The sequence below is a fragment of the Parasteatoda tepidariorum genome, chromosome 11 (assembly GCF_982258835.1).
Source record: "Parasteatoda tepidariorum strain Cologne lab strain chromosome 11, Ptep-v5.0, whole genome shotgun sequence".
NCBI lineage: Eukaryota > Metazoa > Arthropoda > Arachnida > Araneae > Theridiidae > Parasteatoda > Parasteatoda tepidariorum.
The window spans coordinates 28485401-28513387 of record NC_141765.1 but is presented as its reverse complement, the minus strand read 5'-3'; the positions used below and the strand labels follow the sequence as shown (position 1 = coordinate 28513387).

The window sequence follows — 27987 nt, the reverse complement described above, 5'->3', positions numbered from 1 at the left end:
TATTATTTTGAGAACAACCTTTAAAATTCTCCAAATAATTAAATTATAAGAATACTCGTACTAAAACTTAACAGCTAATTTTTTTCACTCATTAAAATTCACTCTTATATAATTTCATGATTTCTTTAATATATATGTTATTTAAACCATGAAATCTTTTTCTGTGCAATTAATTCATTTTTAAAAATATATAGCGTGAAATTTATTCATTGTCTAATAAACATAATGAAAATGTCAATGTAAAACACTTAAACATCAATTTTAACTTAATTTAACTTTTAATTTGTAGAATTACCTTCTATGTTACAATGCTTAATAACAAAGTATTTAGGTTAGAGAGCATAATTTATAAGCATAATTATTAATTTCACTCAAATCCCAATTTTCTTTTTCAACAAATTTTTTATATCAAAATGCAAGGAAAATTTAGATAGTTTGTTTGCTATGGTTTTAAAAGAAAATGCTTCATAGTTTAAAAATTGTCAAAAGAGCTCTTAAAGTTAGAAAAAAAAACAGGTTTCGTAGTTAAAGAAAACGTAGAAAGCCCTGATTCTTCCATATCAACCTTGAGCATGTAATATAAGCATATCCCTAGAAGTGTCTGGCACTCATTTCAAGAAATTAAAAACAATTATCTGGTTTACATTAAAATCACCTTCTTTCAAAAAAACTTTTATTTTGCATGTAAGTTAAAATTCTATTTTAATTAGGAAGGATTTAAATACAAGTACAGCAAAAATAAAAACAAATACAGTAAGAAATAAAGTAAATGAGTCACTTTAAAACCACTGTAATGAGTCTATGTCAGTGATTACTGATTACAGAACTGAATATAGGAAACGTGGGATACACCGCAATAAGGGAGGTAAGAATGAATTTTATTTGGGGCGTCAAAGAAATGTTACCCAAGACCGGACTCGCGATATACTTAAAAATGCGATCGCCTCTGAGTCCCAGCTACAATAGTGATCCCTACTTGAAGGTAGAGCCCTGGGATCCCATGTCCATCCTTAAAGACCAATTAAAAAATTTATTTAAAAGAGCAGTCAAAAATTCTTTTCTAAAAAAATTTTTTGTAAAAATTGTGATACTAGAGGAAAAGTTTTTTTTTAATTATATGCACCGCCGAACTTTTGATCTAATGATCACTCTTTAAAATGGTATGATACATGTTGCTTCTAAAATGTAAATTTTTTTTTAAAGCATCAGTTGAAAATAAGCACGTTTTTAAAATGTTCTAAGATTTATTACTTAATGAACATTTAAAAGTTTAGTATAAATAATTGCTTTGCAGAAATGTTAATGTTTGGAGAAACATAGTTTCTAATCGTGTCATAGTTCAAAATAGTACCATTTATTTTTACTCTTAGATGTTAGTTTTAGTAAAAATAGCAGTCGAGTATAAATAAGTTTTTTTTTTTGTTTGTTTGAAAAACTAAGCTCCTAGTTTTTCGTTAAACTAAGCTCTTAGTTATTAGAAACCTAAACATTTGAAATAGCGATCAATTTTTTTAAAAATGTCTTAGTATGAGATATAAATCTTGAAAGCTTATTTAAAAATATCTGTACAGGGAAACTTGTGATTTAATGAGATAAATAATTTCTTTTCATTTGACTCTTTGATATGGTTTGTTTTAAATTATTTCTAAAATGCAATATTTTAAGAAAATATTTGTTGCAATTAGCAGTTTTTGTAAAAAAAGTGTCCTTATCTGTAATGATGCAATGAACACCTAATAAACATGATTAAAAATGATTTGCACTCGTTATGTGAAATACTCTTGGATAGCCTTAGTTAAAGAGATAAACTTAAAGAGGATTTAAACACAAAATATCATTCTCATATTAAAGCTATATAAATGTTTAAATAGGGGCTTTCATTGAATAATAAAAAAATAAAGTACAAACTCATTAATTTTTAAAAAATACATTTCAGTTTCAAATTTATTAAAGAAAGCAAAAGTTTTTTAAAAATCACAGGATGACAATCAAGGCTGAAATAAGAACAGTTTACAGGGCCGTGAACGCATTAGTACCTTGAAGACGCAAATAGAAAAGAAATTTTCTAAAACTTTTAACAAGTATATCCATAATTCTCATATAATTACATGAGAATATGATGGATTATGTACACAAAAATAATTGTAAAACAATCATTGAACAATTCTAACAAACACAAGTTTAACTCATCCATAAACATGGCCCTAGAAACTAGAAATTATTAAAATTTCTTTGAGAAACTATATTTTTAGAAAGTTATTGAACATATTTTTATACATTACTATATTAACATTTTAAAGGAAAATCTAAAAAAACAAAATGTCAATCAAACTTTTAAATCCAAGTTATTAAAACGAAATAATAAAGAAAATATTTAGAATTTAACACTCATGAGAAGGACATTAAGAAAACTAGTTTTAATAAGTTAGGAAGAATGTCAATTGCGACACTTTTCACAAAATAATATTTAGTGATTGATATCCAATTGCAGCTATATTTACAATCTAAAGATAAACTTTAAAAACACAAACGTTTTCTCCAACATTATATATTATATATTTACAAAATCGCATTTTAAAATTGTGATTTCATAAAACTTAAAAGTTTCAACAAGATTTTAAAAATTCTAATAGATCATGTTTCTTTCCTTATTTGTTCTAAAAATATATGGTCAATCAAGTTTTTACTTAGTTTTCTATTTATAATAATTATAGTTAGTATAAAACAGAAATTTTCACATTTGTCCCTTCCTCACCATATAACAAAAAGTAGATTAGTTTCATTCATATAGGAATTCTTTTGCTGTCTGAAATAGGTTCAAAGCATAAGGTTGAACATTTTTAAGTCAAATGCATAACTAATTTACTGATGAAGTAATTTACTTTTATGGAGTAGTTGCTTATTGCTTGACAGACTAAATTACCATTTGAAAAGGCTAGGATGTCTCACTATTCTCTTTCCTTTTTTAAGAAATTCCAAACTTTTAATGGAAATCACAAATAAGTTTATGTAAATATTAATTTGTTTAAATTAAAATTATGTTTATTTAGAATTCTATAAAACCAGAGGGATGGGAGAGCATAAAAATAATTAATTTTTGTACATTACTGAAGACATTAATAAGTACAAAGAAAATGGATAAACAAAACAAATGTCTTTACAACTCATTTAAGAATTCAGATCATCGCTTAAAAACATGTTATATTAGGGTTTTTTTTAATGTTGTATAGACAATCAAATTTTTATTTTTCCATTCTGTTCTTTTTTACTGCTTTAACATTTTTTAAGAGGATTAATAATAATTTATAAAAACTAGTTTTACAATTGATAAAATTTTTTATATGAAATGGAAAGAGAGAAAATATCAAAATAAGTAATTCTTCTGCATTATGTAATTCACGAGATTTTAAGAAGCAAAAGAAAAAAAACAAGTAAACAAAATTTAAACATTTACAACTCATAGAGGAACTCATATTAAATCAGAAAGAAAAAAAAATAGTGTTAAAAACAAATTGTTTGAAAATTGCATACAATATGTTGATGTTGAAGGTTTAAATTAAAATTTCTAATACCATTTTTCTTAATCATGAAAAAAAGTTGAAAATTATTGTTTTATCAAATTTAAGGTAAGTTTTTTTAATTTATGATACAATAAAACGGAATTCTATAAAAATGCACATATTTCAGCCATTTGAACCAGTCTATACTTGATAACAACATATTTCCAACAACTGTCACCAATTAAAACAAAAAAAAAACAGAAAAACAAAGCTTATAAAAATTATGTTTATTATTATTTTAACACAAATTAGCATAGCAAAATTTGTTGGATAAATTTACACTTGAGTATAATAATTAGTTACAGCATATCAATTCAACATAAGTATAAAATAGAATAATTTATATGCATTATTGCTCGTGCTAGACACAAGAAGTGAAAATATCTAGAAGAGAAAAATGAATAGCTAGAATGCATTCTTCTTCAGCCACGCTTTTTAAGCTCTTCAAATCGCCTGGCCAAGTCATCAAAATCAACTTCATTTGGAGGACCAGAATCAGGCATTGTATTTGGAACGGAAGGTAATTCAGGAAAAAATTCAGGAATATTTGGCTGTGGTGCAGCAGGCTTTGGGATAGCTCCAGTATTTTGCGGTGTTTGTTTATCTCCAAAAACACTTTCATAAGAAGGGGCTGGAACATCAATATTGAAACCTATGTTAGGAGAAGGGCCAGGATACGGTCCACTAGGTTGAACATTTGGAATTGGAGGGGCTCCCTTAGAAGTTAGCTGTGAAGATACATAAGGCATTAAATAAATATAAAGCATTTTATTACAGTTTTCATTTTAGCATATGCAAAAGACAAATAACTAGAAAAAATTAAAATATATTAACCCTTTCGCGACGCAAAGCGTGAAAGCGCGCTTACCGCTGAGGCCGGCAGTCTCTCTAGCGTGTGTCTCCCCAGGGCCGGAGGGTTTTTTGATGTTAAGCCTAATTCCATGAAATTACCGAAATATCAGCGCATTGTTTAATATTGTTCTGTAGAGTATTTAAGTGACATATGCTTTATATATATTTCTATGGATTCTTTATTTACTTAAGTTATTTCTTGTTTAAATGCAATATAAATATTAATAAGTTTAAATATTTTGCATAATTTCCTCTATTTCCAGCTCAGTTAAAAATTTTCGACGCTTCGACATTCTAACGGTAAAAAGAAAAAAAATTCAAGCCTACAAGATCTAATTATCCACTAAAAACTAATCCGAAAATCGAAAGTAGCGAGAGATAAAAAAAACTCCCTTACTTACTGTAAATAAATATCACGTGCTAATTTAAAGAGCCCTCATAAAACATTCCCCCCTCCACTCCTTCCCCTAAAAATCACGTGAATGTACTTTCATCTTGAGTAGAAGGTCAAATCTACATGTATCTGAAACCATATGGACATACAATGCCATCTTTTGGAAGAAATTTCATTTTTTAAAACGTTCCGAAACGCTGGCACAAATAAGTGACGGTCGGGGGTGAACGAGAAAACTCTCTGACACGCGGGTGTGTCGGCCGGGAAGTGAGCGCGTTTCTTGCTGTCACATATATGTGACAGTCGGCTCGAAAGGGTTAAACATTTAAAAAATTAATCCTAGTCATCAATTCAAATGATCTTGGAGCCACTCTGAGTTTTCCGTTGTGTGATTTTGATTTCAATTTGAATGAATTTTGTTTGATTTCAGATGAATAGTTCAGGTTCATTTGGCACCAGCATTAGTAAACAGATCCTGGTTTATATTAATTAGACACAATGCTTTTATTCCTTATTGGTAATTTATAAGATTAGATTATCTTATTTAATATCTTATTGTTTGTCTATTCTTGTATTCAATTCATTTTTTTTTTTGCTCAACATAAATACATAAGATTAATATAATATACAAATATATATACTTATAAGGATTTAATGAATTGTTTTTAATTTTTACTGCAAGATGAAGGGAGAGATGCTTACATTTGAAGTGAACAATAGAAAATATTTTTCTTCTTTCATGAATTGAAAATAAAGCATTTTTTTTTTTTTTTGCAACATTCAGCTAACAAATATATGTCACTACACACTACTGCAGCTAGTAAAATATTAAATAAATTGAAAGGTAGAAAATTTCCCTATCATTAAATGAAGAATTTTTTTCACATGTATTTTTTTCGCACGTTTACAAATGTTTCTTTTTTAAGACTTTTTCATTTTCTGAAATTTTCAAAAAACTTTTCATGGTAAATATATTATGTTTAAAAAAATGTAAAACCTACTCTGGTTCGCTTCATATTAAAACATAATACAATTATTTTGTATATTTAAAATTTTTAAATTTTTGTAAAAAAGATTTTTTTAAAGATTTACTTTCAGTTGTTTTATAAATCACATTCAACAATTAATCCATGTAGCTTATAGGCTGCCAATAATAGTCATCTCCAAACATTGCAGCTTTGAAAATAATCACAGAACACAAAGATAAATTTGGATAAAACAGATCAACCAACTTGTCTCTTAAGAGCATTTTTTTTAGCAATCCAATTTACGTAGATAGAGAAGAATATCATAAAAACCTCCGACGGTTAATTTGGTTATTTAAACCCATGAGAGTAACTGGTTAAAAAAAAATTGAAAAAAGTTACATATAATTATCAAAATAAAAATCTGCAAATAAAGAATGAATAAAATAATATTACTTCTCTTCATGAAATAAAAGGCCAAAAGAAAAACTTTTGAATATAAATTTAAATAAAGGAAATGTTTATACAATGGAAAATTTTTTGAAGGGGTAAATTAATTCTCGCTTTTACTTATTGAATAATAAAGAAAAAGTCAACCATATATATTTATTTTTAATTTAATGATTAAATGTTTCTGTAATAAGAAACAATTTTGATGGTTTAAGGGGCACATAGACAATATTTTAGTTTAAAATCAAGCATAAGAAATATTCTGTCTAAAGAAATATATCTCAGTCTTTTACTTTTTACAGTCTTAATTGTTAAACCGTAAAATGTACAAAATAGCTACAATTTACAAAATATGATTGATTAAACAAAATTCTAATAGTTAAATCAAGAGAAAAAAAAAATTTTTGAGCCCATTAATGATTAATTAATGTTTTGTGAATTTTTCTATATCACTGTTAACACTTAGACAGGGTTGGCAAGTTTTTGACATGTGTCAGTTCTTTTTGGTTTCAACCATAGAAATAGGTCAAAAATCCTGTGCAATAAACCTGTGTTAAACACCTAAAAAATTGCATATACGTATTGGTATAATTGTTATTTTTCATAACTTAAAAGCACATTGCGTTTAATATTTAAGGTTAGATATTAAATTACTTCTTTTTAATATGATTAACGTGTGTATGAAAGAAATGACATAAACTTAAAATATATGTTACATTCATTATATGAGAATAAAATTCATTTTACGCTAAAAAAATATGCTGGAAGCTCTACAGCTGTAAAATTGCTTCAAAAAACATTCCAATAAAAGAAAAAAAATGTCAACATTCTAATGATTATTCATGAATGCCTTCCCTACTATAAAAATAAGGCAATATAATATGCATATAAGTTAACTTAGGTACTAGAAATATAGATCGCTAAGAATCATTTAATTATTTTATGTTTAAATTTATGCTTTATAATTTATTTCTTTTCTTTGGTCAATTTTGTTATATATTAAACCAATGTTAAAATTTGAAGTATATTCATTTTACAACATTGAGTTTAAAAATAAATTTAAAAAAAAACTTGCAATATTAAACAAAAAATAAATTTTCCATTTCAATAGCATAAAACTAATAATTGTACTATAAAAAGATTTCAAAAAGTCTACTTCAAAATTCTTCAAGAAAATGAGAGTTCTCAAATAAAATAAAAAAATATGAAATGTATGAAGATTAAGTGAAAATTTGTTTCTTTAGCTCAAAACTATAAATTTAACATTCTATGTAATTATTGATTATCATACATTAATTTTTTAATCATAGAATATATTGGTATACATCTCTGTGTATACTTATATATTAGTATACATACGTATTTCAAACATATACTATTAAAAACTTCACATGCCTTATGGCATAGTGACTATGATCCGAGGGTTTAGATTATTTTAGCAAGTTTTTGGAAGTTTAAACCAGTTTTTTGATGTTTGTCATGTCAAAACCCCAACAATGACCTTAAATAAATCAAACATTTTCTTTTACACAATTATAAAACTCCATACACACACTTTTACACAATAATTTTGGGCAAAAAATAATTTGATCTTTTTATCGAATTTAATAATGAATGAAAAATGTTTTATTGTAAAAAAAAAATTTCCTCTTCATTTTAAGAAGTATTGTAATCTTAAAGGATGAAATTCAAAATTTGAACTAATCAAGAAATTAAAATTTAAAAATACAATTATTTGAAGCTTTGCTACTTAGGAATTTTTTGACAACTTTTGGATTTTGTAATTTCAAATTGCATAGTCTGAGAGAGAGGTTCAACAATTTAAAACAAATTTTTAAAACTATTACTTTAGACCACAATTCTCACTACTTATTATTTTAAAAAAAAATCATAGATTTAAAACACCAAAATTAAAAAAAAAATATTCATTTGAATATCATTGAGATTTTGAGAAGTTATAACAAAAATAAATGTTTTCTTAAGTAATAAACAAAACTAAATTTTTTAAACAAGCTAATACAGCATTTTTCAGACTTAGTGAGATTTTGTTGCAAACGGAATAAACTGAGGTTTAAAATCATACTAACATAAACTAGTTTATTCAAGGTAAAACAGTCAAACTTAGTTTCTTCTTTAAAATATTTATTTTATATAAATGTGATATTGTGAGTTTATTAGTTTGACTGCTAATCAAAAATTATTATTTGCTGAATCTTTTGTTAGTAGTAACATTACCTTGGGAACACTCCTCCAGCAAGGTAAAAACGTCATATTTTCAAAATTTTAGAAAGTTTACATAGATTATCAATATCTTTCCTAGCATTTACATTCTCTTAATTAGACACGGGCAGTAATTTACATCTAAAAAGTTTTTTTTTAAAAAAGTATTTTCAAGGACATTTCACATTTTTATAAAGTAATTTTCGTTTGTAATTTAACAGGAATTTTATATTAGTGTGCTTAAAAAACACACTAACGTAAAATTCCTATTTTTAAGGGCAAAATATTGCAATGGGGAGAAACAAATTTTCTTGAAGGGGATGTTAAGAAGAAAATTTCACAACTATTTTCTTATGGTTTTTGACTTATAATATTATTGCAAGTTTTTTTTTTCTATGATTGAATTGTACAATAATACAGCTACTATCTTTATATAAATGGGGCCAGATAGTTTATAGGTAGGTAGAGTTCAACTCTTTATAACATGTATCATAGTTCAGAGAGGCATTTTGTTAAGTGCATTGAGTTTGGAAGCATTTACGAGTAACTCATTCACAGAATTTCCAACAATGAATCAGGTGATTATTGGGGAACTAAAACATTTACAAAAATTATGGAATTAGAGATCTAATGTTAAATGTATTAAAAATGCACCACTAAGACTTGATGAACAATTTCTAAAAAAGATATGATTAAAAACAAACTTTTCTTAGATTTTTTTTTCCTCGTTAGATCAATGTAAAACGTCGTATGTGAGTTATGTTTATAGTACATATAATGTTTTTCATGCCATTTTCCTTGACATCTAGTTAGTTTAAGTATATTGAATATGATAACATAAATGTCGCTTGCAAGGTATTTAAAAAATGAAAAGGCAGGCAATAAATTGAACTTTCTCTTTCATGAATATGGACACAATTCTAATACTTCTTATAATGCTTCTGTTTTTTAACATTTGATGTGATGAATTAGCAAAATAGATACTCAGAAAAAAAAACCCAAGTAAATTAATTCTATTAAATACAAAAAATCAATATTAAACAAGGAACAGATTTGAGTAGATTTTTTACTGAAAACATTTCCAATTTAAACCAAAACAAAGCATGTCTGCAATCGTATTTTTTTTTTCAAATATTATTAATTTATAACTTCCTTAATATTCCTAACTTACTACTCTCACCAAAACTTTTTTTTTTGCTTTTTCTTTAACTGTTTTTTTTCCCAACAACTCTAATTGTGTTTATTAAAGCTTTTTTTTCTCTTTTACGTAAGATTTCGTAATGAACCATGAGCATAAAACAAAAACTTTTGTTATTTTTTGTTAAAAAATATTATTTAATAAATAATGTTATTGAATTTGTTAAATAATGTTATTTTTTATTTAAAAAAGGACAGATGATTTAATTTAAGAGTAAAAAGTGTTCAGAAAACAGTGAGTCATATATAGAAATTTGTATTGTACATCCAAAAATTTTCTCAGAATGTTTACACAGATTAAAAAAAAAAAATTTTTACTTGAAAAATAATGAAAGTTGTTTTATTCAGAAATGTGATGATTTGAAAAGAAATTTGACAGTGTGATAAAAAAATCAGTGATGTCTTACTGCATTTATACCCAAAATTTTCCTCATTATAATTTAATCATTCAAAACAAAAAAATAAAATTTATGTAAAGAAACATATTTGAAGAACAGTAAAAGCTATTATAAGACACAATCTTACACGAAACTCATCTAAAATTGAATGAAAAATAAAAGCATATAAAAATGAGCCTATCTCAACTCTAAGAGCTCCTGGATGTTCTAATAAGCTTGGGTGTATAAAAATATCAAAGCATTAGGAGTTGCGAATTTTTAGAAAGGAAAAAAAAAAATTTGATCCAACTTTATATCTTATAACTGAAATTACATTTCTCAATAATTCAAATATCAAACTATGCAGCTGAAACAGAATAACTAAAAATAAACAATGGACAAACAAATGTAACTTACAGTGGGATTTGGATAGTTAAATGGCTTTGGTAAATCAGGCTGAGGACACTGAATTTCAGGATATATCAAATTGTCTTTAATAGGACCTGTTACAAATCCAGCATCAGGTGGCTTAGAATCATTTCCAAATTCAATTAATGGAACATTTGGTGTTGCCTCATCTGCTATCTCCTCTGCTAAAATTTCTACATCTGGCTCATAAGGTACATTGTGGCTTCTGGCAATTTCTAAAGAAATACCATGCTGTTATAATTTAAAGAAAAAACTAAATGCTTATTCAGTGACACAAAGGCTATCTTACCTATTAAGTATTTTTCAACCAAAGGTTTTGGAGGAGCTTGAACATTCAGCTTATGCACAAGTTTCTCATTGACAGAATGAAGTCCATTTTCTCGTGCTGCTACAGCATAAGGTTTCCCATATTTAACAGCAAGTTGGTCTGAAATAATTTTTAGCTCTGCAATATCAGTTTGCAGACGAGGAGCTGCCCAAATCAAGCTTGATACAGACTCTGCCAAACCTTCATCTAAAGTTCTAGAATAGGAACATTAAACACATTAATAAACCCTTATAGGCAAATTTGTTTTTAATTTTTTATTATATGTATAAATTTTTAAATATCTTAGAGAAAATATTATTGATGAAAAATTTTAAAGAAAGAGTGAGACAAAAATATAAGAAGAAAACTCTAGTCAAAACTTTCTTCATACTAATATCTCAAAAAATTTAAATTATCCAATTTCTAAAAAATAGAAAGTTTAATTAATTAATTCATTCAAATAATCAAATATGAAGAAAAAAATATAAATATTATATGTTTCAAATTCTGAATAAACTAGAAAGAAGATAATGAAATAATAAAAATATAGGAAACAATATTTAATCTAATTGAAGTCATTATGAAAAGTTCTTTCAATTTTAATATAATTACATTAATTTACAACAATTAATATTATTCAGTTCATTAGAAAAATGTTAAAAATTACGTTTAAATTAAAAAAGTGTGAGAGCATTAATTTCAAAATTATTTGAGAATATTATTAAAAAACATAGACAAACAAAATACAACAAATAATAAAATTTGACTTCTACTAATTAATAATTTAAATTGGTTTCAAAGCAGCTGACTTGTGCAGTAATGTAGAACCACAAATGCTGATTGAAAACTTCAGCAATGAGGTGCAGGTCTTACACTTTTAATCTATGTTTATCCCAAACTTTTATGTATAACGATTGCATACAGAGAAAAGAAACTATTTCACACTGACATTTTCCTGACTTAAACAACTCTAAAACAGCAGATCTTTTGCTTGATGTTGTAAAAAAACAAATATCTAAGAGGTATATTATTTATTTTATTATTAAAGTTGTAGGCAAAAATAAATTAATACACAAATTAATTTGTCAATTTTTATTCTATGATGCAATAACTCAGTGTGAATTTCCTTGTCATACCCCGAATAGATACATCTTTTAAGGCAAAAAATTTTCATTAGACATATAGAAACATGCATTTTTATATAGATTAATCTGTTGATCATAAAACAACTAGGTAATGTAAATTTTAATGCTCCATGGCTAGCTGATCAAATGATGTTTAGAAAATTAATTTGGCACAAAAAACAAAATGACTGGAACATTTTTCAGTTTATAGGACCGGAGTTTACTTAAAATAGACAAACCTCTTAAATATTAAAGTCACATTTGATTAAAATTAGAGGAAGTTGAATAATATCAATAGGTTGCACCAGATCTACACTAAGGGACCACTAAGAATGGTTTAAAACAAGTAAAACTAAATTAAAATAGAAAATTAAATTCTACAATTTAAACAAATTAGAGAGCAATGGTGAAAAATTTATTTAGTCATTAATGAATTTTTCATTGTCTATTACAATAAACAGAGCGTGGTATTAGTCACTTGATCATGTGGGTATAACTTTAATTGTAAAAACAAAAAAATAGTTGCAGGCAAAATAAGGATTTTTTAGAAATGGAATGTTGTATATATAAGAATTGAAGGAAATATATATATATATATATATATATATATATATATATATATATATATATATATATATATATATATATATATATATATATATATATATATATATATATATATATATATATATATATAAGAAGTGAAGGAAAATAAAAATGATTAATAAAATTGATTAGTAATAAGCATTTCAAGAATAGTTTAAATTTAACCCACTGACGGTTCTGCACGTAAAAAGTCGCATTTTAACCTGCAGTCTTCTCCGCATAGCAAAACCGGTTCTTCCATGTTAATAGATAGTTGAATAGTGTATAGGGGAGAAACATTCTCCCAAATTTACCCATTTGCTTAACCGCCAGTGGGTTAAACAAATGAAATTTAATGGAGTACAAGAAAATTAAAAAAATTTTGTGAGTACAAAGTGAAGAAACAATTAAACTAATAAAGCAACTTAATAATAGAAATTAAAAAAGGATAATATTTTACTCCCCAAGGAAACATGACATATATGGGCTGGAAAATTTTAAATAGTTCCTACTGTTACAGACGTATCACTCAGCTATTAATCAAAACATATTTTATCAGCACAATATCTAAAATTTGTATATTCCTCTAAAACTCTCCCATATGTACACCATAAGAAAGTTTAATAGTTATAACTTAAACAAATATCAAGTGAACCTTTGCAAAGTTTGTTTTATACAATCTCCTTCCTAAATTAGTATATTTGTTCCAAAATTCTTAAAATAAAAAAAAAGCCAGGCTGACCTGAATTTGATTAACTGGAAAGCTCAAGTAACCAGAATTTTAATAAAATAAAATTTAAAATAAATTTTAAAAAATTACAATCTTTTTAAAAAAAGATTGATAGGATTGGAATACTCAAAAATCTACTGTAAAATATCTGTCAACCGCAGATAAATGCTCGCTCCTTAAATTTCACTCAGATGTAAATAAGTATTTAGTACAGAAAATGCTCCACCCTACTCTTATTGTTAACTAAAGACTGATCAATCTTAAACACACAGCTGTTAAGATCAGGTTTCAAGAAATTGTGAAATTGTTCCCTTGAATAGAGGAAAATATTAATAAAAGGATGAATTTCTCATAACACAAAATAAAAAAAAGAGAAATGATGAATGACAACAGAAAACAACATTTTTAGTTTTTACATTTTCTATTAAGAATAATCTCTTTTCTTCGCTGATTTGCTTTTGCTTTTTTTAAAACTTAGCCATTTTAGCTTTATGCTATAACTGTCATTTAGTTTTCTATTTATCTTTAATATTTCTTATAGATAACAATCAAAATTTTTCTCTTTAAATTTAATATTTACTAAAAGCAGATATTCTGAAGAAAAAAAAAGAACTTGTCTCTCTCGATATTTTCATACGAGTGTAACATTTTTTTCCTTAAATATAACAATGTGAAAAGCAGATTTTCTGTGTTAAATAGGTAAGAGTAAAAAAATTCAATATGATATTTTTATCTTGTGTTCCTCTCTTGCATTTTACCCCATTTATATTTATTTATCTTTAATAATTTTTGTGGACAACCAAGTTTTTTTCCTCCATTTATGTTATTTTCTATAAGCTTCAATTATTTATTTCTAATAGGGAAAAGCATTTTTTATCAGAAAATAAAGTAATGTTGAAAATAAAAGATTGTCGGTGTTCAAGAATCCACAATTTTTATCACTATCACAATTTGATGATTTTCGCTCATCACGGATACTAAAGTTTTTATTGAATATTAACACTAAACATACCAACACTTTACAAGACAATGCAATACAACATACATTAACCGGCATTTCCTGTCAAATGTACCATAAAAATTGTGTTAAATGTATGTTTAGTGTTAAATGTACTAAAGTAAAGTTTTAAAAAAATGTTTTGTATTCTCAGGCTTATCTCATAAGCCTGAGAAAGTGAGAGCTTTATTGAATTATTTGAATAGAACAAAGAACTGAACTGAAAAAATAAGAGTAAGTATTCATTGCTTTTTTGCATTGGTAAAATTTTTAATATTGTCTGAAAAATTAACCAGTTACTTTAAATATGTAATAACTGATCTCAAATCTATATGAGGAAGTATAATTATAGGCATTGATACAATGTACTGAGATTAAGAAGGCATTAGGCTAAAAACATAGTAGAAAATATCAAATTGCTTAAAATATTAGTGACTAATTTTAATAATTAGAAATAAATTTAAAATGAAGCGAAATTTACCATACAACCAATATCAATAAATTTTTTCTAATCAAAATAAACTATTTAAGTAAAAATAAAAATTAAAAAATAGAACTCAATTAGGTAAAACAAAATATTGATGTATTATTAGAATACAAATACTTTAATTAAAATGGTAAATTAATTTTATAGATACATCAATTAAGTCATTTTTAAATAATTAGTTGAAATGTAATTTATAACTTAATTCAGTAAAAATATAAGAAAAAAAAACTTTCAAGCTTCTAATCACATTTAAATTATGCTGCCATTATTTGAAGAACCTAGTAAAAAATACATCGAATGATATTTTACTATATTTGAAAACAAATTAAAAACAACTATTTTGAACAAATAATTTAAAATTGGAAATTATTTTTCCAATTATATATATATTTCTAATGAGAAATTGTCAGAATAAAATATTGTCAGAATAAAGATTTGTCAGAATAAAATGTGTTTCCATAAATACGTTGTTTAATCTTAGAATTTAAGTGTTTTCAAAATGTCACTCAACATGATCTAAATTTAAAATTTTGCAATTTGTAATTTCTTGTTTACTACAAGTTTATAAAAGTATGAAACAAAATACAGGATGATAAATCGATATAATAAAGAATGATAAATAGATATAATACAACTTAGTTAAGAAAATAAAATGCAATAAAAAAAGATAGAAATAATACTTCATTTGTTGAATAAGGCCAAAACGAGCTAGCAAGAGATCACAATACATTTCAACAAGTTCCATTGCTTCAACTAAGTAATCTTCTCGAATAATGTGTTCAACTCTGATCTTTGCACGTTCAAGTTTCCCATTTGCAAGATAATCAGCTATTTCTCTTCTAGACTTTTGAGCTAACTCAGTCTTTTTCTTTTCTAATAATTTCAATCGATTTATAGCAAGTCTTAAATTTGTTTTCAACTTTCCATAATTACAGCCTGTAGACATCATTTTGGAATTATATGTAAGTAGTTGAACAACAAGATAAAATACTTTATGGCAAAGAAGCTTAGCTCACGCAGCTGAAAAAGACAAAGTCAATTTAGTAATATAATTTAATAAAATTGCCACTATCATTAGTAACCAATGCTTATTTTCAGATGTTTCTCACATTCATTACAAGTCATTTTTTAAAGTGAATCATTTTATTTATCACTGTAAATATATTCATGCATCATTGTAAATATAATATACTAATATATTTCATTACAAAGCATACTGATACCATTTTATAATTGATTGCTTAACATTATTTCTCAAGTAATACTATGTTTCATAAGTTTATTTACTAAATGCAAGTAAAATACAAATATATCAAAATATACAAGCATCAATTTCAATTCAATATTCTAATTGACTAGTAACCCCAAAACTTGGCGATTATTTTTATTTATTTATTTGTGCAGATACCGGTACAGAAATCTTCCTTCATTAATTTAAATGATAATCACAATTTTTAAAAAAATCGAATTAGACTAACAAATTCTGCTAATTTTCAAAACCATTCTATAAAATATACATAGAATTACATTTACAGACATTGCATAACTAACTTCTCAAACAATAGAATCTCCTATATGAAACCAGAGTAAGTTAAATACAATCCTGAATGCTACTAATAAAGAAGTCGGAAGAAGTCTATCAATTCGATATAAAGTACTTTAACTTTCTCATAAGACATTATATGAAAGCTAGGTTGCTTGATGTTTTAGTAGACAAACTCATTAAAGAAACATTATTTTTCAAACTAATAAATTATATGATCAGAGTTACTGATTACAAATAAAGTGAAACTTCAACATGTAAAAATGCATTTCTGAAAAAAAGTTATCAGAATTTGTATATTTAGGTTACAGAAAATAACATTTACTAGCAAACGTAATATATAATTATAAGGTTACTTTGTGAGTAAACTTAAGTTGGATTTGTTTTTGATTCTGTTTTCTGATTCGAATTGCATCACAAGCAGAAATGTCAGTCAGAAATTGATCGAACGAATGAAAACAAATAGTAAAAAAAAAAATATTTAAAGAATACGGTGGCCCAGATTTTAAGATGCTTTTTTCATTAATGGTGCTTGTTCCTTCTGATAAATTTTAAATATAAGTATAATTAAATAAAATCAAAAATAAATTCATACTATTTTAAATATTAACGCTATATTTTATTTTTACAATACAAAACTACTTAACGAATCTTCGTTCACATTGGGAAATTAAAGTGAAGTGAAGTAATCATCCCTACTGAACTCAGCTGAAGTTTAGACGTGGACGTGCCGTCACTCTCATTCCAAATTCGTCACTACCGCCGGTGTGCGCTTAGTTTTCTCGTTTGAGGATTTCAATCTAAGTAGATCTTGCTAAGTTCGATAAAAACGTAAGTAATAAAACTGCCCCAAGTATAATATGATTTCTTTTATTAAAATAATTTTTTAATTTCTATGATAATAAATTAATTTTCTCGATGAAAATGCATTTAACTTGTAAAATAATAACTTTCCAACTCGCTATCTAATATGTATCGATATCACTTAAAATTAATTTACTATTTGTTTTTTTATGTAACTTAAAGTGTGTACGATGTTCTAAGCAGGTTTTACCAATTATACTTTATCTTTCAGCAACTTGTACAAAATTAGATCTGCTTTAAATATAGCTGTAACTTAAGGTCAGTGTGCGGAAAGATGATTTAAAAGTTCACACTGTTTTAACTTAGTCGTTACTCCTTTATGATACTTATTAGACTCCGTAACAAAGTGTAAATTAAGGTTTTTGTCTCCTAATGCTTAAGTGTATAAAATTTGTTGCATGTAATAAGTAATATACGAAAGTTTTATTTGCAGGTTTAAGAAATGCCTAAGGACAAGACTCATATTAACATCGTGGTCATTGGCCACGTAGATTCTGGAAAATCTACAACAACTGGACATTTGATTTACAAATGTGGTGGTATTGACAAAAGAACTATTGAAAAGTTTGAAAAAGAAGCTCAGGAGGTTTGCAAATTGTTTTTTTTTTTTTAAAATTAAGTATTGAAATACATGTTAAATTAAGATGGGTGTAGATAAGCTAGTTTTAAAATTTGATTTATAAAGAAAAATGAGTAAATTTACAGATTGTTCTAACATAAATGTACTGGTTTAAAACTAAAGATTAAAAAGTTAAAGTATTTTAGTGTGTTTTTTAACCTATAATAGCTATCCGAAATAATAGTTCATTGTAAAATTTGTTGTTAGAGGATAATTTTCAGCCTAATAAATTGAATATTAATGTTAAGTGTTGTAAGTTTTCAGCAGTTACTTTATCTTATTAACAATTGAAAAGTCTGCTGCTACCTACTGATCTTTTTTAGAAATTGATGTACAAATGCACAATTTAATTTTCCTAAATTTATTTTTATCTGGAATTTTTAAAATTATGTACACATTAAACATATTTATTCATTAAAAATATTTGAAAATTTCAGTTTAACACAAATCTTTTCATTGATCTTCATAGTCAGTTTCATGTTCAGATTTTTGTATGTTGAAGTAAAAATGTTTTTTTTTTCTTTAGATGGGTAAAGGTTCTTTTAAATATGCTTGGGTTTTAGACAAACTCAAAGCTGAAAGAGAACGTGGTATTACAATTGATATTACTTTGTGGAAATTTGAAACATCTAAATATTATGTAACTGTCATTGATGCTCCTGGACACAGAGATTTTATCAAGAACATGATTACTGGTACTTCTCAGGTAAATGCTCTTATCATAAATATCAAAAAAATATTTCTTTATAAGTAATTTCTTCACTTTATATTTTCATAACAGGTGTAATTTTTCAGTATCTTTATTATGAAAAAATAGCTTTTTTTTTAAAATACAGGCTGGCCACAACCTGGAATTATCAGGGAATTTTTTTTATACTGGAGAAATTTGGATAAAAACCTGGGAAAGTCTGGGAATTTTAAAGAGGCTGGGAATTTTTTTAATTTCACTAATATAAATTATTTACTAATTTTCTTAATTTATATTAATTCATCCATTTATACCCATTTTTTTAGATGGAAATGTATCTCCAAGCATTTGATATATCATCAATTTAGCAATACTTTGCTTGCATCAAAATTTCTCAATTGCAGCTCTGTTAAACTAGAATGCCACATATAATTCTCCCACTGTTGCTAAACTAATGTGGGAACCTCTGACCGCTATGGACTGTGCAATTTAGGAAAGATATTTCATTTTAACCTTTTGTAACATATTTTAATTTTAAAAAGTTTTTTTTTTTAAGAACCTATTTTTTTAAGAACTAAAGTTTAGGGAACCGATTATCCGGAACGATCGAGACCATCGCTATTCCGGATAACTGATTTTTCCGGTTTTCGGAATCACTAAAAAAAGCCGTTCTTTAATTGTTAAACCCAACTAAAAAAAAAAAAAAATTTTTTTGGAAATAATCTGAAAAAGAAGAAAAAACGATTAAGTAATACTCTAATGATTATTTCCAAAATGATGGTAAGGTGAACATCTTTCGAAAAAGAAAGAAAAATCCTTAAATCTTATGAGGAAAAAAAAATTTTTTTTTTTAAATGGTGGGAAAATTTATTGAATTTCGTTCCGGCTTTCGGATAACGGATTCTGTACTGTACTAATATTTAATTTTACTCTTTTGTTGGTCTATGATTTTTGATTCAAAGTTTTGTACCAAAACATTAAAAAATGAATAAAAAAATCCTGCCAAATTATCAAAATAAATAATTTTTTTCATGATATGTTAAAAAAATAACATTTTGAATAAAATATTTTAAAATATAGACACTTTCCTTGTACCTACATCCTACACTTTATTAGAATAAAGAAACTAAAACCTGGAAATTTTAAGATTTTTATCTGGAAAAATCGGGGAAATTTGAAATCTGATCTGAGTGGCCACCCTGAAATAGCATAACTAATTCTCTAATTAGCAGTCAAAATGAGCTACAAATGGCACATAGCAGAACTCTTCATATAGCAACACTTCACATGCTTTCACAGTTAGCATGCGGATTGGCATAAGATCATTTCTGTCTTGGCTTTTAATCCAATTAAAAAAATTTGAGTTTAGACACAAAATATTGTGTTATGAAACTATTTTATTCATATATGTTGCAGGGCTACCAACTTTCTATGTTTTCTGAAAAAATTTCTTTTAGTGGTAGTGGCTAGTCAAGTGGTTTTACTAGATTTTTACAATGAAGATACAATTTTTTCATATGAAGCACCACTTTGGTTCAATTTGCTCATGGTGAAGCTCTTATAATGTTGCAAAAATTACCAAAAGCTCTGAAAGCTTAATTTTTAATTATCTACCACTCTGTATAATGTTTAGCAAAAAGCATACTAGTTGGCAGCACTGATATTAAATCTCAAGGAGTTAGGGAAATAAGAATCCTTGAGGAGAGGGAGAACACCCTCTTTAAGAGAAGAGGGCTTAAAAGGAACAATATTATAGTTGTTTAATCAAGAAAACTGCAATTTTTTTTTTAAACTGTATAAAATGTTACATTTTTACAATGAATTGTACTTAAACATTATCTTGTTATAGAATTCTGAAGATAAAAATTATTAACAATTAATACATATTTTACATAGATATGTAAATAGTATTACAATCTAAACATAATTTTATTTATATTTAAATATATTAATAGCTGAAAAAATTAGTGATATTTTAAAATCAATAATTAAAAAGTAAATAAACATGTCCTAAATACACGCTGCATAAATTTCAAAATATGAGAAACTTCTATGATAAAGAATATATTCTATGTAAAGAGCTTTATTACAATCCATATCTTGATAAAGGAAATACTGTTTAAATTAAGGTATGTATTTGTTACAAAATAAGCACTTATAATAGATTATTAATCTAAATAAAAGCTTTAAGTTGAACTTTTTTCACCGTAATGCTAATGGCAAATACTTATTCTATTGAACCAATCAAGCTGGATACTGACCCTTTCAACCTTTAAGGGTTCTTTACTAGCTATGCTCAGCTTCTCCTACATTTCTTAGAGTAATGCATCAATGTAATTTATTTTTAATTATAAATGAATTAAAAATAGGTTTTTAAGAAAGTAAGAATAGGTTTTTAAAAAATGGTACAAAAATTTTAGTGGAGATAGAATTTCAATGTAAGTTCTGATGTTAGAATAAATGTTCTGATTTTTTCCCATTTGATAAGGCTGTTTATTGTCATGTTTTTATTTGTGAAGATTATCTTATAATTCCTTATTTTGAAAATTTATATTAATGAATTTAATATGGATCCACTCTTAAAATAAAAGGAATGCTTATTTCGAAACATTTTATTATTCTCATTGAACTGAAACATATATGAATAAACTTAGATGTTGGCAACTATATATTTCAATTTCTCTAAAAACCAATTGGGGGGGTTCTATTTTTTTTTAATTACATGTTTTCAATAATTTAGATTAACTTGCATTAAAAGCATTTGAAAGGCTTGCCTTAACAATTAATCTCTTATTTAATAACATGGGTTTGAGACTGCTGCTTGATAAATGTTTAAGAAAAGTTTGTTTTTGCAACTTTTATATTTTTTAATAAATATTTCAGCTAGTGTAAGAAGTTGCTATAAAATAATTTTTAATTTGTAGGCAGATTGTGCAGTTTTAATTGTAGCTGCTGGTACTGGTGAGTTTGAAGCTGGTATTTCCAAGAATGGACAGACTAGGGAACATGCTCTACTTGCTTATACTTTGGGTGTTAAACAAATGATTGTTGGAGTGAATAAGATGGATACAACTGAGCCACCTTTCAGTGAAGTAAGTATTTTATATTTGTGTGTACAAAAAATAAAACTTTTTTATTAATTGTTAAAAAGATATTTAAGTTGAAGTAAACCTAGATGTGTGTGTTCCAAGATGTATCTTTAAAAAAATTTATTTTTGCAATGTTTTCCATTTTTTTTTTTTTTTTGTGTGCATATTAGCATTTTAAGTGCAGTGAGAATAGTGTTTGAAAGAGGGGATATTTATTAATTTATCAATTAAGTCATAAACTGATTTTATTATTAGTTTGGTTATGGTTTGAAACCTTACATATGGTTATCTATCTATTTATTTGTCCATTTATGTTATACAGTAAAGCTATTGTTTTGCACCTTGCATTAGACTTGCCAATATTCTCAATATGTACAGATTTTGTACAGGCTATTTAAAATCTGTGTCAGACGTAGTTATTTAATCTGAGTTATTTGCTCGGTCTTAACTGTTGAAGCTCTATTACTGGTTTCCTCATACTGAACTCTGATGTATTTTAGATGGTTATCCAATTCTGTTTCATTATCGATTTGCTAACCACTATCCAGCAGAGTGATTTGACTTCTTATTTTGTTGGGTGCCTAGTCGTGATATTCCAGGAAATCTAGGACCTAGTTGACTCACCTGCTCGATTTGCCGCCTCTCAACATTTCCCATGCTTTTCGCAGACATGAAACTATATGCTCCTAAGTTTATAGCATTATATCAACAGTGGGATTTCAGTTTTAATAGACTAACATTAAATCAGATTTGTTTTTCAACGGTTTTTAAAGTTTTATTTTATCTATACAGAATTTGTTGGATGATATTTGTCTTCAAATTTTTTCGCACTGTTGGTATATTAAGCTGTATATTGTTTTGCATTTATTATTTTATTTGCTTTTGCAAACATCTTATCACTTATACCATTTAACTTAATTCATGTATTTTATTTTATATTCACACCTTTTATCTAATTTCATTCACTTGTACCATTTAATCAGTTATAATCTTATAAAAATTAGGCACTTTGTCCTTAGATCTGTTAAAGTATTTTCATGCCGCGTATGCATTTTTGGACTTGTGCGGCTAAACCTTACCTTCATTCATTCTGGACTTGTGCGACTAAACCTTACCCTCATTCATTCAATCAATGTATATGGAGGATAATAATGTTAATAAATATTGTAACTTAGTAATTCAGTCATAAGGATTTCTGCATATTTAAATCATAGCTGCCAACTCTACTGGTTTTTCCAGTAGACTACTGGATTTTACCAGTTTCTACTGGTTTGATTGAAATTCTCCAGGTTTTTGCATATTTTAGAAAATTCCCTAAAATTCATCAAGTTTCCTATAGAAAATCCCTATTGAAAGATAATTTTTGTACAGATTATAGCTTGCTAGAATATTTGAATAAGTATTGTACCTCGTTTATAGAAATCAGTTCAAAACTTTTTTTTTTGTTCTAAAATGTTCTATTTATTTTTATTCAGAACTTTCTTTAAATTAATTAAAAACATCTCTTAACTATCTTTGAGGTATTAAATGCCAATAATATTCGAAATTATGAGTATACATAATACATAACATTTCAAGTATATTTAATGTCAATCATAACTGGAAAATATTGCAGTTTTTCTTTTGATGACTATGAAAATTCCCTAAGTGTAAAATATTTAATACATTATGTAACAATTACCATGAAATTTTTATTATTTCGTAGAATCTACTGGATTTTTTCCTATCCATGTTGGCAGCTATGTTAAATTTTTTTAACTGGAATTTATTACTGTGTGTATTTCTCATTTTATAGTTTTTGTGACTTTGTTGCCTGCTCCCTTCTGATCTTACATGATTTATCTTCAATGTTGTTTAGATTTATCATTGGGATTACAAACAGGGATAAAGTAGTAAAAGCATCTTTTTATTGTATCTGTAATAATGCATATTTTCTGTTTTAGTCTCGTTTTGAAGAAATAAAGAAAGAAGTTACAACTTATATTAAGAAAATTGGATATAATCCCGCAACTGTGCCTTTTGTTCCTATATCTGGTTGGAATGGTGATAATATGTTAGAGGCTAGTACTAACATGCCATGGTATAAGGGGTGGAACATAGAGAGGAAGAGTGGAAAGGGTGAAGGAAAGACACTCTTGCAAGCTTTGGATATTATGGAGCCACCATCTCGACCCACGGATAAGGCTTTACGTCTGCCTCTTCAAGATGTTTACAAAATAGGAGGTAAACTAATTTTTCTTATATTTTTTTATTCAGCATTCTATATGATATCCTTGAAATTAATTTAAATTTCATTTAAATAGGTATTGGAACAGTGCCTGTAGGAAGAGTTGAAACTGGTGTGCTTAAACCTGGTATGATAATAACATTCGCACCATGCAATCTTACCACTGAAGTTAAGTCTGTAGAGATGCATCATGAAGCTCTTCAAGAAGCAGTGCCTGGTGATAATGTTGGTTTTAACGTTAAGAACGTATCGGTGAAAGAATTGAGACGTGGTTACGTCTGCGGTGACAGTAAGGCTAATCCACCAAAAGCAGCTGAAGAATTTGTTGCTCAAGTTATTGTTTTGAATCATCCTGGCCAAATTACTAATGGTTATACTCCTGTTCTTGATTGTCACACTGCCCACATAGCTTGCAAGTTTAGCAAAATTCAAGAAAAATGTGATAGACGAAGTGGGAAAAAATTGGAAGGTAAAATTCCTTATTTATTTAATTTAGTGGTTTGGTCAAAATATTTAAAATTTATATCTTTGTTCTTTATTCTAATATTTTTAGAATAAACAGTTAAGTGTGACTTTTCTGTTCCATTTTTTACGTCTAATTTCTATCGATTCTTAATTAACCATTTCCAATTACTTGCTTATAGTGCTTAGCAGGAGGAAGCTGGAATTCTATTTTCTAAAGAAGTTAAATTCTATATTTTTTCGAAGTTTTTAGTGCTTATGTAGTTAATTTAAAGGTGAATTAAGGTTCATCTACTTATTTACTGTATTTTTGAACTGAAAGCTAAATCTTGTTAGTATGTTAGTTTCAAAAACGACCCTAATTTAAGGTTTAAAAAATAATTTAGTTCTGTAGTCGGGATGATTCCAAAGAAAAGATTTGGAGTTTTATATTACCACCCTAAATTTTTTTTTCTCTCTCTTTTTCCCTTCACAAAATTGCTATTGACTCTTTATGAGCATGCATTGTTGTTATTTGTTTGATGCGCAATCTGAATATTAAAGTTGCTTGGTTTCTAATTAACTTTAGCTGCTTTGCATTAAATGAAACAAGAGTTAGTGAAGCTGGTTTTAACTTCTCCTCACGGGGATTGTGACCTGTAAGAATATTTAACAATGTAACTAAAATCCTGGCTTTACTGTTTTTTTTTTTTTTTTTCCCTTTTTCAAAACTGAATTTGTTGACTAACAAAGTAGACCAGAAGTGTTTATTGGTCGCTCAATCTGTTTTTATGAAGATACATAGCTTTTTAACTATCCTGCAAAAATATTAATATTACCTGGAAAATGAACCTGGCTGCTAATTTTCAGTTAGCCCTTCTCCCAATGGTGTGGTAAATTTTGTTTTTTGTCTCCTTGCTCAAAATGCGGAGTTTATTTTTTTGATTGCTCGGTGCTGATTGTAGTCAGGATCATATCTTATCCAAGAAGCATTCATGGATGTTTCAGAAAGAATATTCAGTTGAGATGGCCTGTATTAGGTCGTTCCATCATGTATGTTGAAATATTAGCAAATGCGATTTTTCGGTTGCACATAGAACTTGAAATTGCTGTTTATGGTATGTGGAGAGATCGCACAGTCAACAAATGGTACTGCTTCTTCCTCCAGTGGAGGCATTGAAGAAATGTTTTTGGGATCTACGAATGGAAGCCAAAAATGTAGAATCTCTTTGTGAATTTTTTAATTCAACATGATTTGCCGTTGTCTTGCAGGCCATGGAGGTCAGTTTAAGAGCATGTTCCAAAATTTGGTTATTGCCAACAAATTTAAATAGGCTAGAAAGAATACACAGAAATTGGCAAACACAGAACATGTAATTAACATAGTTATTTTGCACTTCTCAATTAGAAGTGCCTCCAAAGCCAAACTGGACCTAAGGTCTGTTAAATTTTTCTTAGCTATGGAAAATATTCACTCACTAGCAGCATTACTGTGAGGTAATAAAAGTATAGTCTGCATTTTTGATGGTAAAGCTTTGTACTTTTTAGCACCATTAATATCCACTGAACCAGATGAGTCCCATGTTGCATCCAGTCGATAACCTCTTCATTAAGTAGGTCTGATACAAAGCTAACTCAATTTGACTTTGTTCGCAAATTTTGCTTCTATGTAAGAAAGTTCTTCACCCTAGAATTTTCTAATTGATAAATAAAATTTGGGCCTCTTTGATATTTCGTCTTATTGATGTTTACTTCAAAAATTAACTTGTGTTGTATGGTTACGTGAATCTTGGTAAAATATTACTAATTAAGTTCTAATATCAGACTGTAATTCTGTTTAGTTAATACTGACTGGCATAATCAAACATGGTCCAATTGTTATTGGATTTAGGCATAGAATTATAATTGATTTTGCCTTATACTCCTGAAATTATTACCAAAACTCCTGTTTTTTACCATTGCTCCTGAAAACTTTTCTACAATATTACCAGGTCTGAAGATATATTAATTTATTATTCCATAAGTTTTAGGGGTAAAAAAGTTACTTATTTAAATTGGCATGACTTTTTTAATTATTATTTTGGTCACAAAATCTCAAGCTGTTTTTAGGTTGGCAAGTATACGATTTGCATTTTAATAGTTTTCTCTTAGTTTGAAAATCCGAATGGATTATTTGTAAAGCTTTTAATAACATTCAAGAGTGTTGTATTTTTGCATTAAATTTCAATAACATGGAAGTTAAAAATTTTAAACTGTCCCTCTAAAAAAAACTTATAAATGGCTTATAGATTTTTAAATCAATGAGTTTTATTATTTATTTTTTTTTTAAAAGAAGAAACTTACCAGCATGATATCATTTCCAAACTAATTCATGTAGCTTCACAGTGAAAATTGTTACTTTAATTTTATTGTTTATCAATTGCAGATGAGCCAAAATTCATCAAATCTGGTGATGCTGCCATTGTTACACTAGTTCCAAGCAAGCCCTTGTGTGTCGAGACATTTACAGACTTCCCTCCTCTTGGAAGGTTTGCTGTTCGTGATATGAGGCAAACTGTTGCTGTAGGAGTTATTAAATCTGTTAAACCAAAAGATTTAAGTGGAAAGGTAACTAAAGCAGCAGAAAAGGCCTCAAAGAAAAAGTAATTTATGCTGTGCTGATGAATGTAAATTATGTATATGATGACTAATATCAAGATTGATATAGTTTTTTTCTAATTTGCAATAAAGATCTTTTGCACAATGTTGTCCTTTAAATGGAGGTTCAATTATCTTTGTATCAAAGTACAATTTATTATGGTCTCTTAAAACATCCAAATCCTTGGAGCTCAATTTCTTGTTGTTGAAGGAAACATGGTGTGTAGCGTTTTTAAAAAAGTGCTTAAAGGTGCTCAATTTTCCCATTTTCAGAATGAGATTAGGATTATGCTAAAAGATGCAGTTCGCGTTATCTATGTTTCGTTATTAATTGCTACTGATTTCTACATGGTTTTTAATACCCATGTATTTTCATTACAATATTAATGGCTAAGTCTCGAATCGTGCATTAGAGTAATCACTTTTTGTCATGTGTGATTTCGCAGTAAAACTACACGGTTTTGCCATCTTTTTCGGCAGTTACTGTCGCAAATTTCGGTGTTTAAAATCTTATTCTTTTTTACATCGACAATTTGCTAAATTTATTTTCTTCATTGCTAGAACATGGTCTATATTTTATTTTAATTATGCAAAGTTTTAAATTTTTTTTTTTGATTTGTTAATTTTCTGTGGTGTTATATGAATATAGAAATCAAGAGCTTTGAACAATATGGAAAGATTTATTGATGCACCCAGCTTGAAAAGACACAAATCAGAGAGTCCGTTTTTTAATAAATTTTCGACATTAGCAAAACTGAAAAGAGCAAGAGTTGTAAAGATGACATTTATTAAGTGAACTAAAAATAACAAAATTATATTTTTGTTACAGCAGAAATGAAAATCCTAGTGTGCATAAAATTCTATCTCTGCAAGAAAAAAAGTTTTGAAAGTGATGTTTTTTTTTTTTTCGTCTACTTTAAAATTTATCGTAAGAATTTTTTAAAAAACATCTAATTCAGACTGATTTTTTTTTTATGCAAATCTGATTCTAAAGCATAAAAGCAATCTATTTTAAATCCTTAATTTTTTTTAACATTTTGTTATATTAAGACAAGTATATATAAGCCAATACTTATTAATCTTTTTCAATAATTTATTTCAAAATATATTATAATTAATTGCAAGCTATATAAAATATAATGGAAAAGAAATAAATGCAAATCTCTGAACATTCAGGCCCTAGCTAATCTCTTCAACTCATAGTA

General features: G+C 27.0%; 2 protein-coding genes across 4 annotated transcripts; one reads left to right on the top strand and one right to left on the bottom strand.

Annotated features, from left to right (window-relative positions):
• Nucleotides 1-3772: 3772 nt before the first annotated feature.
• Nucleotides 3773-16714, bottom strand: Ist1 (increased sodium tolerance 1-like protein). Of its 3 annotated transcripts, none has more exons than XM_016062207.3 (5): nucleotides 16574-16714; nucleotides 15355-15694; nucleotides 10734-10966; nucleotides 10433-10659; nucleotides 3773-4288 (listed from the first exon to the last, which is right to left on the bottom strand). In XM_016062207.3, exons 2-5 carry the CDS (start codon nucleotides 15621-15623, stop codon nucleotides 3983-3985), a joined length of 1035 nt encoding a protein of 344 aa, XP_015917693.1. In that variant the 5' UTR covers nucleotides 15624-15694; nucleotides 16574-16714; the 3' UTR covers nucleotides 3773-3982. The 3 variants fall into 3 exon arrangements, with proteins under 3 accessions (XP_015917693.1, XP_015917696.1, XP_015917695.1); XM_016062210.4 differs by having other exon boundaries at nucleotides 16226-16652; XM_016062209.5 differs by having other exon boundaries at nucleotides 16543-16647.
• A 245-nt stretch (nucleotides 16715-16959) lies between these two features.
• Nucleotides 16960-26888, top strand: LOC107447334 (elongation factor 1-alpha). The gene is made up of 7 exons (XM_016062206.3): nucleotides 16960-17048; nucleotides 17515-17667; nucleotides 18227-18406; nucleotides 21313-21480; nucleotides 23421-23700; nucleotides 23781-24173; nucleotides 26571-26888. The coding sequence occupies exons 2-7, from the start codon at nucleotides 17524-17526 to the stop codon at nucleotides 26789-26791; spliced, it is 1386 nt and encodes a 461-aa protein (XP_015917692.1). The 5' UTR covers nucleotides 16960-17048; nucleotides 17515-17523; the 3' UTR covers nucleotides 26792-26888.
• Nucleotides 26889-27987: the final 1099 nt, after the last annotated feature.